The sequence below is a fragment of the Pleurodeles waltl genome, chromosome 11 (assembly GCF_031143425.1).
Source record: "Pleurodeles waltl isolate 20211129_DDA chromosome 11, aPleWal1.hap1.20221129, whole genome shotgun sequence".
In the NCBI taxonomy this organism is placed as follows: domain Eukaryota; kingdom Metazoa; phylum Chordata; class Amphibia; order Caudata; family Salamandridae; genus Pleurodeles; species Pleurodeles waltl.
The window spans coordinates 461002083-461023377 of NC_090450.1; the positions used below are offsets into that span (position 1 = coordinate 461002083).

A 21295-nucleotide genomic window follows, 5' to 3' on the forward strand; every position below is an offset into this window, starting at 1 on the left:
ACACAAAATAAATCAAAAATATGTGTGTTAGGAATAAAGTGACATATAGTGAGAAAATCAGTTTGACATTACATAATGTAGACAAAGACTGATCTTAACATGAATAAGATAAAAAAAAAATATTTAAAAAAATTATCTTTTCTCTCTTATCCATCGTTCAACAAAACATTTTATATTATTATTGGCACTTTTTTAAGATGGTTGACTGAGACCAGGAAACTGTGGAATTGCAGTTGACGTTTCGACATACGTGTATGAATTATTGCTCTGAACAGGCTGTCTACATCCCTCTAGTCCTGAGGAAGACCCGCAGTAATGTCTAACTCCCAACACATAAACATAGGGTCGAAACATCAATGGCAACCTCACAGTTTCATGCTCTTCGTCAGCAGTCCTAAAGAAGTGCCAATAATCATGTAAGATGTTTTTCCGCTGTATTGTGTTGTTTGTGTTCCTGATTATCTAATTCCCATGAATAGATGGACTAATCACTGGAAAAGTTGATTTGGCATATCACCAACAACTATTTGTGATTTTTATGTGATTTTCAAAAAATGAATTATATTGTATCCTACACAGAGGACTCTAAGGGATTGTATTTCGGTACATTATCATTTGTCTCGAGCATTTTCCTTACCTGAGAATGCCATATTTGAGATGCTCATTTGGGAACAGTACCAATTTTCTTTCCTTATCTCTTTTGTTTTTTCATGTGGTGGGGTTGGCATTACAGTTTTTATGGAGAGATGTGTGAGCATGATTGGTATATCTGTTTTGATGAGGGGTTTACAATTTTTATGCATTAGAGAGGGGTGTTTAGACTTATTGTATTATACTATTTTTTTGACTGTGAATATCATGTTATGTATAATAAAATAAGGAATGGTGATATCAGTTGTTTTTTTATTCAGTCTACATATAAAATCTTTCTTTGAAATAATGTATTTTGGATTCTAGTTTCAGAACCTTTGCTTTGGAGGCAAGTGTTTCTTTTCTTAGTTGACTCTTGTCCCTGTCCCACTCCTATATCACCTGGTTTTGCAGGGAACCCTGTTGTTAGTGGTAAATACCTGACTCATGGCATAGAGCAATTATGAAGCCTTTTCAAAAGAATGGTTCCTAGGATGCTCTGGCCAATTATAGATTAATTTCCCCTTTGAAAACTTCTTATAACATGTATGCCCAAACCTTGCTGAAAATTCTTGAGGTGTGGGCACTTGAGACTGGTATTATCCCGAAGGAGCAGGGGGATTTAAGAAAAAAACACTTTATGATGAACGACTGCACAGTATCCTTATTCAGCAGCTAAGATGTCAACTGTAGCTGTGAATAAGCTTTGTTGTTGGGTTGTTGACTTCTGGACTGCATTTGAGCAGGTAGATCATTGTATCCTCTGGGAAAAACTAAGATGGCCACAACTTCATTCCAGTATTTGCGTGTGGGTTTATCTAAATGGTTATAAGAATTTCATCTGAAAAAAATCCCAGTGGAAAATGGGCTAAGGCTGGGGTGTGAAGGCACCCATCTGTTTACATCTTTTCTTTGCTGATCTTCCAATGGAATAATCTAATGCAAATTAATTTTCTCTCAAAACAGGGAGTGCACATGTCCGTTGCCTTATATATGCCGATGACTTAGTGATAGTGACTCTACTCTTATAGGCCTGCAATGTAACCCTTATGCTCTGCATTACTAATTTGAGTCTAAGACACATTTATGAAGCATTTTTGACATTGCAAATGACCCAATTTGCAGAATCTTGCCATTTGTGACTGCAAAAATGCTTTTCCAGATGTAAAGAAATGTACATACATCCAAACTACGACTCTCTAGAATCGCAGTTTGGATGTAGAAATCGCTATTTAGAAGGGGTGTGTTTAGGGCATATCTTCCAAAAAGCAATTTCCAGTGTTCTGTATCAAGATATTGTGTCTGACATGTGGTCACAAAACCTTGATATTTTACCACTAACTCAAGGTTGGTGGTAATGTATTCACAAATTGGAAAGGGTCCCCAATGGTCCCCTTCTCCACTGTGAATGTTGGAAAAACATTTGTTAAGAGCAGGCAGTGGTCCAGCGGACCACTGCCTGCTCTTAAAAAATGAAAACAAAACATTACATTTTTTATTGTTGAAAAGCATCCCTTTTTCCTGTAAGAAAAACGGGTTGCAGTTCAACAAAAAAAATCCTTTATTTAAAGGCAATCACAGACATGGTGGTCTGTTGATGTCAGCAGGCCACCATCCCTGTGATGGCAGGCATTCCTAATGGGTCACAAACTGCAACCTACCTCATTAATATTTTCATGAGGTAAGTCGCTTTGCAACCCACTTTGAATCACATGAATGAAAGAAAAAGTATCCTACATAAGGTATAGAAAATTCCAAATACCGATTTGGATTAAATCACTATTTGGAAATTGCTATTCGTACTCTTTGTACATCTGGCCCTTATTGTTAATTTTGAAAAAAAATTAAGACGTTGACTTCTTCTAAGAGTTCAAAGAAATTGATCTGATAGCTTAGAGCAGGTTAGTGAATATAGATACTTAGGTTGCACCTTTGTGAGTAATTTAAAATAGGGTAAACATATAGTGAAATTAAGGATCTGAGGCAAGATGTCCGAAGACTTTTACTGGTCGCAAATGACCCATCGGTATTTGGCCATTAACCTATTATTGACACGCAAAATAGGGTTTGGGAGTGGCTATTAAGAAAGGACGTGTTGAAGGTTTCCCCTTCTAATAGTGAGTCACACTTGTATGTAGCAATGTTTTGGGACCCGGAATGTGGTTGCAAAACATTTGCAGATTACCACGAACTTCAAGTTGGTGGTAAGCCATTCACAAACGGAAAAGGGTCCCCAAGGGACTCCTTCCCCTTTGTGAATTGGGTGCCAACATTTATTCTGAGCAGGGAGGGGTCCCACAGACAACTGCCCACTGGCCACTTTAAACACATCCCGTTTTCATTTAAGGAAAATGGGCGTATTAAAAAAAACTGCTTTATTTAAAAAGCAGTCACAGACATGGTGGTCTGATGACCCCAGCAGGCCTCCAACCCTGTGAGTGCCCGTCATTCCCCATGGGCCACAAACTGTGACCTACCTGATGAATTTTAATGAGGCAGGTCCCCTGCAATCCATTTGGGAACCGCACACAATGCTAAACGGGAATCATCCTCAACACTGCATTGTGAACAACGCGGACATTTTACCATGCAAGCGTAACCACGCTTGCCGGAACAACGTTGGCCTTTTTCTGTGCCTTTACCAGGCATGTGGTAAACTACACAAATGCAAGGTTGAGGCACAGAAAAAGGCAGAGTGGATTGAGAGAGGATACAGTGAGGTAAGTTGGGCTGGCGCTGGGGCAGGGTTGCGGGTAGTTTTTAGCGTTCGGGGTGGACTAAAGGCTAGGGCTGGGTGGGGTGGTTGGGATTTCTTTTTTTAAGGGGCATGGAGGTTTGGGTATTTTTTTCAGGGCTTAGGGTGGACAGTAGGGCTATTTTGTTTTAGGGGCGAGGTGGGGGTATTTGGTATTTTGTTAGGGCTTAGGTTGGGGGCGGGGTAGTTTATTTAAGAAAGGGTGGGAGGAGGGAAGAGAGAAGAGGAGGAAGGAATGTGAGAGCATGCAGTGAGGTAAGTGGGTTTGGGGCAGTGTTGGTGGGATGTTTTTAGCAGTGAGGGTTGATTTGGGGCTATTAGTGTGGGTGGGTGTAAGGGTTGTTTACTTATTTGGGGGAAGGTTTTAGTTCCCAGGGCTGTTTGGGAGGTCAGGGTAGTTTAGTTGTTTTGGGGCAGGGTTGGGGGTCAGGATAGTTTTTTTTGGGCTTAGGGTGGGTGGGGGTCGGGGTAGTTTACTTATTAGGCGGAAAGATTTTCGTGCTCAGGGCGGGGGGTTTCGGGGTAGTTTTCTTAGTTTTTAGGGGCAGGGGTGGGGGGGCGAGATAGGTTTTTTTCAGGGCTCTGGGCAGGTGGGGCGGTAGGGCAATTTAGTTTTTAGGGGCAGGGGTAGATGGGACCGGGATAGTTATTTAGGGCTTCGGGTGGGTGGGGGTGTCAGGGTAATTTAGTTTTTAAGAGTAGATGTGAGGGGGTCGGGTCATTTTTGTTTAGGGCTCAGGGCGGGTGGGCAGAACCACGCATTCCGTTTCCACTTATGCCTTTACTATGCATGCTTTTTCTACAAAATTCATTGTTAATGCATGAGTTGAAAATACGCAGTCGTGGTTCCAACCACGTTCTTAGGGCATGCGTTGTTCCAGCATGTGTGGTTCATCATACAACCATGCTAAACACACTATAGTACAAAGCAGTTTGTGATTTCCTAAGAACGAATCACAAAACTCTCCATTAGGAAATCACAAACCTAAAGTTTGGCCCCTCGTTGCTTGCCACTATAAAAGCCCTGAAAAGCTTTGAGTCTCCTTTTGGGGGGCTTTTCAGTGGACCCTGTAAAATTACAATAATTGGTAAATTAACACATCAAGCATTGCACGGAGCAGAATTACTCACTATTGAGCTGGGAGTCCAACTGGAGCTATTAGAAAGTCTCTGTTTTAAAAACCTGTTTACGCCTTTTAAAATCCAAGCACTAAGGCTGGAGTTAGGTCTTGATTCCTGAAAGCCTTGGTTTGAAGTTTTAAGGTTCTATTTTAGCAATGTTCTAAATGATAGTCATGACAATCTTTCATTCTTATTGTTTTAGTGATATAATGATACAGGCTGGTGAATTCTAGCCACTAATTATACACTTTTAAACTAATTCTCAATTAGGAGATTATATTTTTGAGATCGAGGATTTGCTGCCTGTAAATAAGGTAAAGAGCGCTGTTTAAGATGGGGTAGAAGAGGGCACATTAGCAAGTTATAGATGTTACCTTAAGAAAAATAATTCAGTAGATCACTCTATCAGAAGCCTGGATGATGTTGAGACTTTTCGTTATATGGTTCAGGTCTCTGCCAAACGAAAACAGAGTATTATTTTCTAATTGGGGATAGGAATAGAGTGGGGAGGGATAACTTGTGGCCTTCGAAGGAGACTCTTTGAAAGCAATGGATATTGTATTTGTGATTTAAAATGAAATATTCTGTAATCCAATTTTTTTTAGATTGTCGCCTCTTTCTGTGTAAGAGGAAAAATATTATTTTACCTATTTTCAAACAATAGGGTTTTAGAACCAGTACTGAGTACTGAAGCATGAGCCCCTTTATGCCTAATAAAGTATTTAAATGTTGCAATCACATTTGCAAACACTATTATGCTGATCAAGAAGATATATTTTGATGTGATCTTGATATTTATCTGAAGTGAAATTTTGAGAACTTTTAGAATTATCTGGCAGACAGTATATTGGGGTAATGTGCAATACAGCTATTTGTACTATGTCAATTCAGATGTGGTTTTAATTTGAGCAATTATGTTAATGAATACAGTGTAAACTATGTTATCGGAATGAGGAAAATATTATCTATTTTGGATTAAGTATGCATGTATTAAATATATTTTGATATTATGGATATACTTGAATGCTTAGTATTACTATACGATTTATTCTTGACGAATAAAGCAATTTATATACATTAAAAAAACACCTGCACCCACCCGCACACACACAACCACACAAATACATGTTTTGTACCACTTAATTCTCCATACAAAATGTTGAAAGTATTTTTAAATTGTGTATTTGTAGGTTTTTCTAGGGATTTGGGTGTTCCGCACATTACATTTTTAATTTGATTTAAATTTTTTAATTGTGCTATTTAATTTCAATATGTTTTGTTTTTTAAAATTATTCAAATATTATTTATGATATTTTTTCTTTGGGTTGTTGGGTTTTTTAATGTTTTTTGATATAGATCTTAAGGGCACTATTTTAACAAAGTTTTACATTTTTCTTCTAACTTGTAAATGTTTTTTTTTTTAAAGTTTCCATAGGTTTGGGTAATGCGTATTGCACTGTTTTATTTAATTAGTTTTTTGGAGCAAGGATTGGTATTTCAATGGTTTACTAATGACATTTTCGGGTGTAGGGATAAATATTGCACTGGATGCCTATCCGTGTTAGGGTGCAAGGATGTGAGTTGCAGCAATTTCCTGATTAGTTTTTAAGGCACAGGGATGGCTATTACAAAAGTTTACTGATTAGGTTTTAGTGTGAAAGGATGGGAGTTGTGAGAGTTTGCTGATTCATTTCTAGGTAGCAGAGATGAGTGTTGCAAAGGTTTACTGATCAGTTTTTAGGGTGCAGCTATGGGTATTGCACAGGGTTAATCATTTGTTTTTAGGGCTCAGCAATGAGTATGCCAATTAGTATTTAGTGTGATGTTGTGGGTACTGTACCAGGTTACTAATTAGAATTTAGGCTGCAGGGATTAGTATTACACCAGGATAGCAATTCATTTTTATGATGTGGAGTGGGATATTGCACTGGGTTACTGCTTACTTTTTGGTACACAATTGTGACTATTGCACTGGGATTCTGATTAATTTTCGGGATTGTATTTTGTAAGTTTGCGCCGCTTTTGTGTTAACAAAATTACGCAACTGCGATGCAAAAAAAGTTTAAATCAGGGCCCTAGTTTTTTATATTTTGTGTCCAGGTAGGGTCCCTCCAAAATGCCCCGTACCCAAGGAGCTCAAGGTGTCCCATCCTATTCCTTTATGTGGTTTCTAATTTTGTTCTTGATGGCTTGGGGATCGAGCACCTGAGTCCTATAATTGTGGCTGCAACATTTTACTTCATGTTGCACCCTGCCAATGACTTTGCTTGGATATACAAGGGTCCTGCAGTACCAGCCAATCAGAATGTTTTTATTTTATTTTTTTCCTATGAGTCTCCCATTGGAGTCCTGCTGCAATAGATACTTTTTAAATAGTAATTTCTCTAAAACTGTTGAACATATTCAAACCACATCACAATAATCAAGCTTTCTGTGTTAATAAATAACTAGCTTTTTGTCAAATTTGACGAAATTCTGTTCAGTCATTTTTTGTGTCATTGTCTAATTTTTCTTATGGAAATTGCATGGGGGAAATAATTGCTTTGGGAACCGTTACCATCTTCCTCAGCCCCTACTTGATGGATCACCCCAAACCATACTAGTAAGGAGCTTAGTTGGATAAACGTTTTTTTGGGATGTTTCATGAAGATTCATCAAACAGTAACAAAGTTATTAGCAACAAAAAACAGTCTTTTCATGGAACTTCTGCCTCACGTATAGCTACACAGTTTCTTTAGCCCCTATAGTGTATATATTAATGATATTTATTTTTTCTATTTCAGTAATTATTCCCACAAGGATGTTACCCTAATCAATTTATGCTATTTGATTCAAATAAATATTTTTATTATATATATATATATATATATATATATATATATATATATATATATATATATATATATAAGAAGCTGGGAAACTAGGTCCTAACTATACCTACCAAGTGGCATAGATGGGACATATTTTGTTTTGCCCATAACTTTGAGGCCTTTTTGATGAATCTGCATGATGTTTTAAAAACGTATACTTTTGTCAGTTCAGCTGCTGTCTTGAAAGTTTCGGGGTGATCAGTGAAACAGGGGCTGAAATAAAGGGGGGGGTCCCAAAACACTTTTTCTCCATTCTGTTTCTAAAGTGATTTTGCATTCTTTAGAGATGCCTACAGCCCAAACCGCTGAATGAAATTATTCCAAATTTGGCACGATGCTAGATGCGGTTCCGGAGATTGTGGTTTTGGTGGTTTGGTGTAAATCTACTTGGTAGTTTTGGAGTAATTTAAGGCCCAAAAATATAGATTTCTAGCACCACGGATACTCCTAGGATCCACTGTGCGGATCAATCCGCATATCCACGCATCACATAAAGAATGCGACAGGAACGTTTGGGGCATCATTTGATATCATTGGAAAATGCTCCCTGGGGCTAAAATCTTGGGTCACTGGAGATGATGGGGTCAAGGTAGAGGTTCCCCAACCAAAAGGGTGCTACATAGTTGTATAAAAATAGTGAAAATGGTCTTTATATGTCTTAAAACGTACTTTTATACGGTTTCTGATATCCCCAGATCCATCTGTGGGACACAGCGCGGTCCCCAGTGTAAATCTGCGGGTGGATCCGGGGAATTCCAAAAAAACAAATTGCTTTAAATTTATACACGTATCCAAACACCCAGATATTGTTTCCATAGAAACATTTTTTTTTACTTGCTATATCTTTGGCACCGTTTTACAGCTCTTCAAAAACAAAAGTGTTGCAGTGATTTTTGTTACAAACGGAAAGTTTCAGGGTGATTCATCAAGTGGGGGGCCAAGGAAAATTGGGGGTGTGAAAAATGTTGCGTTTTCCATGTTAGTTCCCATAGAAAGTTAGCTTTCGGTACGCAGATTGTGCCTTTGCTTATTTGGTGTAAATCCGTTCAGTAGCTTTTTAAGAAATTTAGGGAAAGCTAAAATTTGTATAACTGTCTGGCCACGGCGACTTTGAAATGTTTGCAAAATATTTGCAAATTTTCATGAATGCACAAGCAAAAAAATAGAGGCACCGTAACTGGCTGACCACAACCTGACTAGAAAGTATCTACTGCCATTTTATTTCACGGGACATGGCCCCCAGGGGTGAAAATCCTAATTGAAAGTGTACCCTGACCCCAGGGATGTGATATAAGGGTGTTTTAGACACAAATTATGGGTTTAAAATCATTTTGCTTCATCTTATGTGGTACTAGTGAAAATTTACTAATTTTCATTAATTTTTGCAAATTATTCACAAATATGAGAAAAATTGAAAGAAAAACCACAGACTCAAAGTCAAAACAAAGTCAAACAAAAACTTTATTCGGCTTTCAACGAGCCATAAAAGTGTCAAGTAATAGCACATTGGTAATAAATGAATATAAGAAGGGTTGTACATAAAATAAGTAAGATTATAAGACACATCCTTAATTCATTCAAGAACAGGTATATATAAAACTTGACAAATATACATCAGTGCAAAGACGAGTTCAATTACGGTGTTTTTTTTTTTTTTTTTTGGGAGTAAGGAATTTGCCAGAAATTGCAGATTTAGAAGTAAAATTAATTCAGTACACCCATAGACTTCCTTACAGAGAGTACTGTACATAAAAAATTTGCTAAAATCCCACATATTTCAATAGAGGATAAAATCTGTAAGCTAAAATACGCGTTGCAACACTTGCGCATATTAGTTGATCTTAAAAAAGGCAGTAAAATGCGTTTTCTTGGTATATCATAAAATTTACAGAAGAGGACCACATGCATTGTAGATTGGGGAGCTTTCGCATCACATGGACATGCTCTTAAGACTGTACTCCAGTCATGCATAGTCGGAAAAGTTACTAACCGGTGGAAGATATTTAAGCGGAATCTTGTGAGAACAAATCAATGTCGGGATTTACCACGCTTACTAAGTAGGGCTGGACTGCGTCCGTCGACAGAATTAGTTGGTTAGACATTACTGTTGGTTTTTTTGATTCCACTTCCCATCTCTGTTCATCCGAATACTTCAAAGTCAGAGCCTTCAAGTCTCTCCTGGTAATTTTTTCCAGTAATTGTGGGTTTAGATAATACGCTTCGCAGCCCATATTTTTGAAAAAGGTCATGATATATTTTAGCCAGGGAACTCTATACGAGTGTGTTAGATTCATACAGTCGGATAATATGGCCTGGTTTAGTCCGGTATGCTCAGAGGTCCACACTTTGTGCCATAATAATAAAGGCTGTATCTTAATTAAATCAGTTACAAAGTGGACCCCAAGTTCCGAATGGCTAATATATGATGACGTGCTATTTGGTGCCATTAGTAGATATCTCAGAAAGTCATTTTCCACCAACTGTATCGCATGGCAGTTCGTGTACCCCCAAATGCATGCTCCATAGGTAGCCGCCGGGATACATTTGGCTTTGTAGATTTTTACCATGTTTGACGGGGAGATTCCCCCTAGCTTTTTGGAGAAGATCTTCAAGGCCGCCGTTGTTTTAATAATCTGGTCTTTTTTTGTTTTCACACAGTGTGCCCAGGTGGCCTGTTTGTCAAACATTATGCCCAAATATGAGAAGGTGGGAGCTATCTTCACTTTGTCCTCTTGAATAGTAGTTTTATAGGGCTTACTCAGTTTCCTGAACGTTTTCGAACGGTTAACTGTGAGGCCCAGGGCTGTCATGTAATTTATACAGGAGGTTAGGAGTTTCTGAAGGGCTAGCGGTGTCCTGGCCATGAGTATTGCATCGTCTGCGTAAAGAAGTACAGGGACGGGGTGGTTACCTATTTGTGGGAGATCTTTACATTTGTTTATCAATTCATTTTCTAGGTTATTTATATATAATGAAAATAGTAGTGGTGCTAAAACACAACCTTGACGCACCCCTTTGTATATACCGAAAGACTTAGTGCATTCCCCTCTCATCCCGTACCTTACACTTGCTCCACACCCAGTATACAGTTCTCTTATAAAATGGACAATTGTTGGTTCAACTCCCATGCTTGTTAGGATGTCCCATAACTTTTCATGCAGGACGCAGTCAAATGCTGAGGACAAGTCTATGAAGGCCAGATGCAAATTACCCTCTCTAGTCTTCGTATACTTCCCCACTAAAATAGTTAAGTTCAGAGCCTGTTCCACTGTGCCTAGTCCTGTGCGGAAGCCATACTGCACTGGGGATAAAATATTATTTTCTTCCGCCCATATTTGAAGTCTGTTTAAAATTATTCTCCCTGCTAATTTGGCTGATGTATCAAGGAGGGAGATTGGCCTAAAACAGGCTGGGTTTAGACGATCGCCATTTTTGTATATGGGTATGATGATAGAATGACGCCATGTTAATGGTGGGCCTTGTGAGCAAATGGCCCTCAGTACCTGCGTCAGTAGGGGGCCCCATAAGTCAATGTTAGCTTTATATAGATCAATTGGGACACCATCAGGCCCTGGCGCTTTCCCAGCTTTGCTTGTGTTTATAGCTTCTACTACCTCCCTTAAGGTAAACTGAGGTGATACTGCTAGGTGTCGGGCTTCCTCAGGATCTGGGACTTTTAAAAGGTCCGGGGGAGCTCTGTCATTGGGTTGACGGTATATTTTAGAAAAGTATGTAATCCAGTCCTCTTCCGAAATTGCAATTTCCTTGCTGGGGGTATTATTGGCCCCTAGAACGGGAGAATTTATTGTTTTCCAGAAGAGGGCATTGTCTTTCGTCAGGCTGGCTCTGTGTAGGTTGTCCCATGACTTCTCTCTCAAGGCGAGTTTCCTCTTTTTTGTGGCTATCTTGTATGCCTGTCTACAGGTACGTATTTCAGTCAGACATCTTATGGGGGCGCTTAGGGCTTTTTTTAAATCTTGTGTGCGCTTTCGTGCAATCGTGGTCAAACCAACCGATTTCCCTTTTCTTTCCCCCTGCCCCTCCAGACCTAACCGTGAGGGCGTTTTTTACAGCATAGGTTATCTGCTGAAAGGCACTTAGGCGTTGTCCAGGGTCCATGTCTTCACTAAGGCAATCTAAGAACACTTGGGTATGTTCACATAATATGTCTTTCAATAATGCCTGTGGGTCAGTCTGAGTCCATCTCAAAGTGTAACCATTACCCGGGGCTAGTTCAATATCGTTTGCCATCGTTACCTCTCTGGTTTTAGCCTGTGTGGGCGGGATTAATGAAAGTTCCAAGCTTTGGGGGAAATGGTCGCTTATTGCGATATCGTGGATTGTATAATTAATAAAATAGTGTAAAAAATGTGTTGACATTAAAATATAATCAATAATTGTGTGTGCACCCCTTCCAGACTAATTTATACACAAATTAAATCCCTCATGCATGCACTCAGAGACTCAGGCACCCACTCACACACTCACTCAGACACTCCTGCACCTACTCAGACATACTCAGAGACTCACACACCCACTTTCCAACCCACTAAGACACTTACGCACCCACTCACAGATCCAGTGACAGAGGCAAGCCCTGTGGCCAACCTGCGCATGGCCAAAGGCCGTGCCTGGCACGGGGTTGGGTGGATATAAGGGCTTGGCTGCAAGGCATGGCTGCCGGCCAGGCTTGCAACCAACTCAGCCATGCGCGGTGGGGGTTGATAGTAATTAAAATTACTTTATGTTAAAAAATCATAGAAATTCGCCTCGCACAGCTAGTTACTCCACATATTATATCATTGATGAGATCTTGTATGGCATCTTTGATATTATCACTGCAACATTTGCAATAAAATTATTGATAAGAAAACTGTGCATGGCAAGGGCGTGAGTTATAGTTACAGTAGGGTGCGAGTTAACGTAACTTGAAAGAACTCTAACTGCTGAATTTCAATGGTTTTGTCTGAGTAAATTCAGACCTTAACTATAACGTTCCTGTAAGCTTTGGTTTTATATATATATGTGTCTGCTTTTAATTTCGTACAATTTGTTAAAATGTTATATGGATAATATTTTTGTGCATTTAAATATATAATTTGAATGTAAATATATTTTACCAAAAAATTATAATTTGTAATGTGTTTAATAATATTTCTTTTTATAAGTACACTTGTATGTTGAAATTGATTTTAATTAAATAAATGAACTATTTTAAAATATGTATAACTTTATGACTATATTTTGGGATGGGGTTTGCTATTTCAAAAACTTTCGATATTTTTATATGACAATATTTTGGATTTTATATTTTTATTAAGTTAATTCTGAATACAGAGTTAACTATTTGGCTTTAATATTTGTATATGTTAATATTGTTAATATTGATATATACTACTAAAATCAGTTGAAAGGGGCAGAGCTTCACGACAACCATGATGGATTGTTCAAAGCCCAATTATAAGTATGTTGAAATTGTCAGGGTGGTACCGTATACTAGAGAAGATTGGTGGGAGGAAGAATCCATGAAAACAGCTTGTGGAGGGAGAACAAAAATTGGCAAGTCCTATGGTAACCGGGAATTGAACTTTAATTACCAGTGAGTAGTTCAAGCATTCAAGTGGATCTGAGTATTAATAGTACTGGTAGCTTCGAGAAGAAGCATGCTCTTGTCAAAAAAATACTCAGTCTCCAACATCCTACATGACAGCATTATGAAAATAACACTTCTGTATCTAACAGGGTGTATGGCAAATCTAGGAATAGCCCACAGTGTCTCTTTACAGAAGGATAACACTCATTTTGGTAATAATTATACTAAAGTATTGGTTCTGTTTTCCCATGCAATGGACCCCATTCCTTGGTTCCTTTACTTTTTTAGGAACTGATTCTCTCATGGTTATCCTCTGAAGTGCAATAAAAAGCTGGTATACCCTGAAGAAGGTAACAGAACAAAAAAAACTGTGGAATGTTCATGTTCTCATTATACCTGCAAGACATTTCTTCCAAGACAAGCATGGATACACTTTCAGGCTATCACAAAAGGGACAGACTTACCCCCATTAGACCCAGAAAAGACAATCACATCCCCCTGCATGTAGATAATACCACCTATGCTCAAAAAGCATCTGGCATTGAATATGCTCAGTCACTTCCGATGGTTCCACATAGCCCAGTGGCTTCATTAGAAATATGACTCACTGTAGCCCATCCCTGACTGCATGCATCAGGCACAGAACGGCACAGTACACCCTAGTTGCATTGAACGAGCTGGTTAGAGTGAATGTTCAAAGTCACACCTGCACTGTGAACAGCAATTTAGCAAAAGGCAGAACAGCAGTTTGAACCTATCGCTATGCATTTCCCTGCAGGTGGCAGTTCAGCTTGCAAGTCAAAGAGTGCATCCTGCTGGTAGGTGCAGTGAGTGATGACACCATCCTGTGGGAGAATATCAAAGGGTTTCTTGGAACTCTGGTGCTCCACCCCAAGGAGCCCTTTTGGTGGTGCAATGACTCTGTGTCACCCGTAAGTGGTGCAGAGTTATAATGGCTCCTTACAGCCTCTTTAATATGACACCAGTGCAAAAGAAAAGGATTCCATCATTTGCATGAAGGCATGTGCCCTGGGATCGTGCAAGAACACATTTAGCGCTGGCGCAATCCATGTTTCCGAAGTGGATGTGCAAGGATCCGCAGTCCATTCTACAGCATCAAAATGTCCTCAACGTGTACACCAATTATGTATGAAATCCTCTCTGCTACATAGGCTTCAACCAACTCAAATTTCCTACAGCACTCTCTGTCTGTCCAATAAGAGACTCTTCATCCTAAATTTAGGACAGCCCGGTTGACTAGCTGTACCTTCTCAATTTTTATCCAATATGGAATTCACTCAAACTGTCTTCTAGATCCATTTCCTCTCATCTTTTTTAGACGGAACTAAACAAACATTGATATTCAATAAATATCTTAAAAGCCTTGTTCTGCTAATATTTCTTAACAAGTGGGTTTCAGATTCAAGAGAAATACTGGGCAGCCAATCTAGATTTTAATTCTGGATTCCATAGAAACCAGTGAAAGTCTTGTAGAAGAGGTGAGATGTGGTCATATTTTGTAGAGACTAGAAGTCTAGCTTTGGAGTGAAGAACGCTTTCAGTGGGGTAAGTGATCAATGTGCTATTCCTGCTCCTTTAAAAATTATACCATAGTTGGTATCTTTGTTTATGTTCATCAAGTGTGGGTCCTATGAGTGTGTGGAGTGGAAAGTGAAGCCCATTCATTCCTAGAGAAAAAGAATGGAATGGATTGAAGGATCATGTAAGCACGTAAGATGTACAAAACAAGATGTAGGATACCAGTGGACCTCATAAAGGTACATAATTAATGAAAGTAATTTGATAAATTTGCAATGTCTAAAATGTGATCACAGCTCCACATCATCAGGAACTGTAGATCTGAGTTAGACTTAGGTATCTAATAATGGAGTTAATCAATCAAATACTTGTAAAGCATGGCTATTCACCCATTGGGATCTCAAGGAGCTGGGGTGGGGAGCAGTAAGTGAAGGTCAGAGGGGAATCAGGTGAAGAGCCAAGTTTTGAGGTCATTTCTGAATTGAGAAAGCGTGGGAGATCTTCTGAGGTGGATCGGGGGAGTTCCAGGTCTTAGCGGTGTGGTGGGAGAAGGACCTTCCTCTGGCTGTAGCTTTCCGGATGCGTGGGATGGCAGCGAGGGTGAGATCGATGGAGCGGAGGTGCCTGGTGGGCGTGTAGAAGTGGAGTAATTTTGATAGGGGCTTTATAAATACTGGATTGACATTTGAGTAAATGATTATTGATATGCTTGTTCTTCTCTTTCAGCATTTTTTTGAGTATTTCTTTGTTTTTTAGTGACTTTCTGTCAGATGTGCTCCACCTAATGATCTTCAGCCTGGGCCGGAACTGGTGGATACTGCTAAGCTTGTAGATGTGGGCCCTGGGGAAATGAAAAAGGGAATCCTAATACTTTCTCCAGCCCCCTGCCATAGAAGCTCAGTTCAATAATCTGCAACTCGTCTTCATACATCAAATTCACATCAAAATATAAGCTGCCCCATTGATCAAGCTATCAAGTAGACACATTATTGTTTTTACTTAGAGTGCTCATTTGCAAACACCATTGATGTTACATTAAGCTGGATGTCTTATGACACCACCGCAAATGCCTCAAGAAGGTGCTATATTATTATTAATATTTTTAAGTGGCCTGCAGTCTACGCTAAATGCAATGTTTAAAAAGCAAATGGCATTATGCCTGCGGCTACAAAAATTATTGCTGCCCCCAAACGTCCTCTTTCTCTAACTCAAGGAGATTTACGTAATCGCTTCCTTGAATGCAGTAGCAGAGTCATCTTGCCCTGGACTGGCAACCACATGATATGACATTTGTGTCCCTGGTGACATGGGATATTCTGATCATCGTAATAAATTAGGTAAGAAGAGAGGAGACAAACCATGAGAAACATACGGAATTACACACAGAACCGATTAACTAGAAAAAAAAGACAACGAGGAAACGAGGAGAAAGAAAGACAGATATGTTGTTGTTATAAGAAAAGTGCAGACTAACAGACACATACACTCAAGTAGTGTAAGACATGGACATAGGAAGAGACCAATACCACGGGAGTTTATATAGAGGCCTGCAAACGTGAAGTCACAAAAGGAACTAGCGTTTAATTTATTTCAAACATATTTGCATCCATAGGCACTAAGGGAACAAGCGATGCATATACAGATGAAAACCAAAAACCTCCCCTTACTTACAAGCTATGCGGACAGAAGCCTTCCTGCTTTTTGAAGTTCCGAGATGGCTCCACGCGACACACTGACACCAATAATCCTCGGGCCCGTGAAAGTCCTCCACCTGCTGCCGGGTCACGTTGATGTACACCTCCCGGATCGTCAGCCCTAGAGGGGAAAGATGTAGAACCGAGAGCTCAGCATCACATAAAAGCTTGATCCAGGCGCCTTCTCATTAATTAAACATTTGCATTTGTTATCAAATCCCCGCTTTAATTACTTGGACTCTGATGCACCACTTCTAATTAAATTGTAACCGCTGAGTAGGTCAAAATTAAAAAGCTCAAAGTGGCACATAGTAATTGGGTGTTTTTATCATGATAGATATTTTTTTCATAATAGTCACCTTTTTTCTTGATAAATGGCTGCACTATGTAAAGACAAGGCGGGTGCTCATTGGGCGCTTTTAAGTTTTGTGGAAATCACTGATCAATATATAAACAATCTCAGACGTATTGTGAGCACATTCGTTTTAAAAATTGAATGTCTCCCACCAGTGGGACATTATCGCATTTTATAAATATTTTGATGCAGACCAGTATTTTTCCGAGAGTTTTTGCCGATTTAGGCAAAATGAGTAAGTACACAATAATGACACCTGCTCATTCCATGTGCATGTGCACATGCACACTCATACACATAAAACCAAATCAACAAGGAATTTACTGATTTTTGACCAAATAAATAAGTGGCGCTAATATTTCTTGTTGCACTTAAGTAGGCAACACTAGATTACACTGTGTAAGCATCTCTTCCCTCATTTTTTATAAGTCCCTGCGATGTAGTTTGAATAAGTGTCATCAGTAGCATAACTGCTTACCGGCTGTTGGTGACTTATCTTTGACTTACGTTACTCTTAAGTCTTGCTCAAAATTAACAGATACAGGGGCTGATTTAAGAAAAGTAGTGCTGCATCCAATGCAGCCCCACTTTTCTTGTACCCTGTAGCACCCCCTTAATGCCACCATGTGTCCGCCATATTTAAGATACAACGCACCATGGCGGTAGTTAGAGAACTAGCGTCAAAAGTTTTGGCGCTAGTTTGGGGCTATGCAGGATCAGCGTAAAAAATATTGACACTCATCCTTCAAAGCACATTGAGGCCTATTATAAATAATGGTGTGCACCCTTTTAATGCCTGCTTTAGCACAAAAAAATGACGCTAATGTGGCGCTAGAGTTTCTTAAATCTGGGTCGTAGCCTTTCAGGGCCAGTGGAATTATGCTGCACTGAAGGACCAAATCATGCAGCAAAGTTGACTAAATTCCACACAAGGAAAAAGAAAAATTAGGCAGCATAATACAGCTCATTTTGTGATAGTATTACTTCATTTGTTTCATTGTTACAACTCTTATCACTGTCTTAGCATATGTTTCACCTCATTTGTACCAGTTTAACACCCCTAGAAACAAGCAAGAGAAAAGTGACAAGTCAACCTTTGCGAAGGGCCTTCCACTATGAAGCAACATATTTTGCTGCACTTATAATAACTTTTGATCTGTTTGAACTAGATACAAATATGTGTTTTTTAAATCAGCTGATTATGCAGAAGATAAGGGATCATATGGCAAATGAGGCAAATCCGTATTTATGCAGAAAACACAACACCTGCAAAATCATATAATTCCAGTGACACAGTGAATATTACATCCGTTAATGAACCTGCTAGCAATAATGAATTTAGAAAGGCATCCATTGCTTTACAAGTAAACATACCTCAGTGTACAGAACAACCGGTAAACCACTGCCTGTAGGTGAGACACAATACAGCATAAGGAACAAATAGATTGTTTTATGAAGATAAATTTGCTTGGGGAGAGGTAATGAGTTCCATTTTACAGGCATATGTGGCAAGGGTAATGCCAAGGCCAACACCTCTAACATGATAGAAGCAGAAATACAGGGGATATGGTATGTCATCTCTTGTAGCTGTGCTTCCCCATGCCTTACTGCATCCTTCCATCCACAATCTGCTGCTCCCTCCACTTGATGGTGGAGCCAGTGGTGGGGAAAAATATAAATGGGATGATCCCTCCTCAGCTCCTACAGGAACTCCAAATATATGGCGCTGTCTCTACACTAAGTTCTAACTGTGTCCCCATCCAACTCTCCAGTAGCTCTATCAAGTTCTTTGCACCATCTTCACCAAACACCTGTAGCATGTCTACCAAATATATGCAGTGGCTCCACCAAGCCCTTACAGAGCTTCCCTGTTCCCTACAGTGAGTCCACCAAAATATTGCAACAAATGCACCAGTCCATTCCAGTGACCCCAACAATCTCTTGCAACAACTCCACCCACCTCTTCCAGCAGCACCACTAGCTAACCTATTGCAGCAACTGCTTCTCAACCTTGCTGAGCCTCCAACCATCCTCTGTAATTTCACATAATTATTTCAGTATAACATCACAAGCCTTGTGGTACTCTCAGTCCACACAGGCAGATCTTTCATCCAAATCTACTATGACTTCATTCAGCCTCTCACAGTGCTCTTGAGTTCCTCTTGCAATGTCTTTGAATCCTTCACAGGAAGAATATTGCAAAGAAAAATCCAGACATACTTTTTTGTGTTGTTACCTTATCACTGAGTACTAGCACACCACCCACCCAGTGGCTGGCAATGATTCTTAGTTATTCTGCAGCTGACAAGGTATGGGCTTTGATGTAGCAGACCCAGGGACTCAATAACATCACTTTACAGTCCCCATGGCTCACCTAGGGTGCCTGGACTCCAGAGAAACCAGCAGTTCAGGCTTCTTTGCACTTTGGGATGCAATGACAGGCAAAAATATCCAACTTTCCACACTTAATGGTTTAACACCACACACTGCACGATTTGTTTTGGTTCTGATAACTTTAGACACCACAACCACCTTTCACTATAGCTGAGGACTTCATTCATTCGTATAAGCTCATTTACCCTTTGTGCTTATGGCAGTAGCAAAATCACATACCAGGCATGGACAGGCTGCACTATCAACTCATGAGAATTATGCCTGTGGTTTGACCTAGTCCATCTGAGAAAAACAGTTGCCTTCTGGATTCTTGATGGGCCTTCCGGTGCTTGTGTTTCCAGCAAAGATCCACAAAGACAGTTTGTTTAATGTGTAAGTGTCCTATTCAACCCTGCCATGGGCTATTGTACATTAATGTAGGTTTATCAAATTAAGTAGGCAACTTTCTTTTATGGCCCCACATCTATGCATGCTAAATTACTTTCACCAACTTGCTTAAATCTCTGTATTCATATTTTTCCTTTTATTTTGTGCACCATCTCCAATTTCATACAACCTTTGCATTTCCTCATCTTTATCCAAATAACTGCATAGTCAGTACACTCCTAAATCTCTTTTTTATAGTTCTGCCGGCCTCTAACTCCTGAGCTGCCTCCATACTTGCACATTGACTCCAAATTATGCACTTTCTCAAATCTCTTGACCCTCCATCAATATCCTTGTATAATCTTCACTGCCTACAGACTCAACATCTTCAAACTTCTGATGCTCCTCCGAATTCATGGTCTTGCTCAAAATTCAATACCAGCTTCAAACTGGCAAATGTTCTCCAAATTCACATATCTTCTCACCATTGCTCCAAACAGAGGCAATTCCTTCAAACCCCTGCCATTCACTAACTGTGCACCATGGTCAATCTCTTGCTCCACATTCAAAGTCTGATCAGAGAGCCTTTAATTAGAGCTGAACTTGTAGAGCCACCCAATATTAAAATCAGTCAGGTTTTCCACATACTTTTGTCATATGTGTGAGGAATGTTTATATATACAATGGACTTGAGTGTAGATTATTTGTATTGTTGGTTATCATTCTAATCACTCTATTAACCAAATTACAAATGAATGTTCAGCAGTATAATGAGCTCAGCATGTTCTTCTCTATCAAATTACATTTTCTCCAAAAGTCTCACCTGAAAACTTACCAAGCTCTTCTTGAGCTTTGCACTGCCTCCGACTTCATGCACCTCTGCCACATCCATGCCATACCTCAGAAATCATGCACTACCTTCAATCCATGAAACTGCTACAACTCCAAAAAAGTCTTCAAAATGTCTTCTCATAATTACTACAGCACAAGCTCAAACCAGTAGCTTATCTTACAAATGCTTGCTGCTTCCAAGGGAAGGCACCTCCTTAACATATGTGCATGTCCTTCACTCTAGTAAATATACTCTCCAGTGCTGAGCATCCTTTCAACTTGTTCTTGGCAGTCAACCTGGTGAACATTCCTCTAAATGTGATACTCCTCTCCCAGGGCACGAACGGCCTTCAAATTGAACTCCTTGATTTGTATCCTCCTAACCAAGGGGCACACAACAAGTGAGCCACTCACTGCCCCATATTCTACCCTCTCCTCCACAAAACTACTGAGATTATGGGCATCATTAATTCAAGTGTTGGGTATTTACAGTTTAACAAAGAATAGCATGTAGGAATCAGTGTTTCTGCTCCAACTTTTTTTCCCATTTTCCCAGAGTTTCAATTGGTCTGTTCTTCTGTGTTGAGACGGTGACGTGTCCAGATGAAAACTTCCCGATCTATGATGTTTCTGAGGATGTCGTATTTCCGATGGGATTGATAACACGTTAATGACCACATCGGGAATACTGGCTCACTATTATCGAACCCCTAGCGTGATAGGTGTAAGTCAACTGGTATCCATCAGGCACACATAAACAATTACTACTTTACCAATGATTTTCACACTACAGTAACAATGGAAACATTACTTGAATTAAAACTACTTCATTGGCGTTTGTTGCTATAATGAGCGTTTATACCAGGTAATTTTCTCTTGCAAATAACACTGCTTAATGTTCCACCATCAAGTACCTTTAGGTTGGGATTTAATAAAGTGAAACCTTGAATAAGATTATATTATTTTTCATTGGCATTGGTATTATATGCATCATATTTCCAGGTAACTGAAGTGACAAACCCGATAGCATGACACCACACACATATAATATTTATTTAAAACTAAAGACCACAATGCTGCACACGAGATTGCTATCTGCGCTGTCAACAATGATGTAATTGCTATAAATTTGCCAAAAAAGATGCT

General features: G+C 39.5%; 1 protein-coding gene across 3 annotated transcripts in view; it reads right to left on the reverse strand.

Moving 5' to 3' along the window:
* The window catches only part of UNC5D (unc-5 netrin receptor D), a 1240412-nt gene that overhangs the window by 608546 nt on the left and 610571 nt on the right, over window positions 1–21295 (reverse strand). For all 3 annotated transcript variants that reach the window (XM_069213807.1, XM_069213806.1, XM_069213805.1), the window contains exon 3: window positions 16181–16324. In XM_069213807.1, the coding sequence (XP_069069908.1) occupies window positions 16181–16324 (144 nt within the window). The remainder of the gene's footprint in view (window positions 1–16180; window positions 16325–21295) is intronic.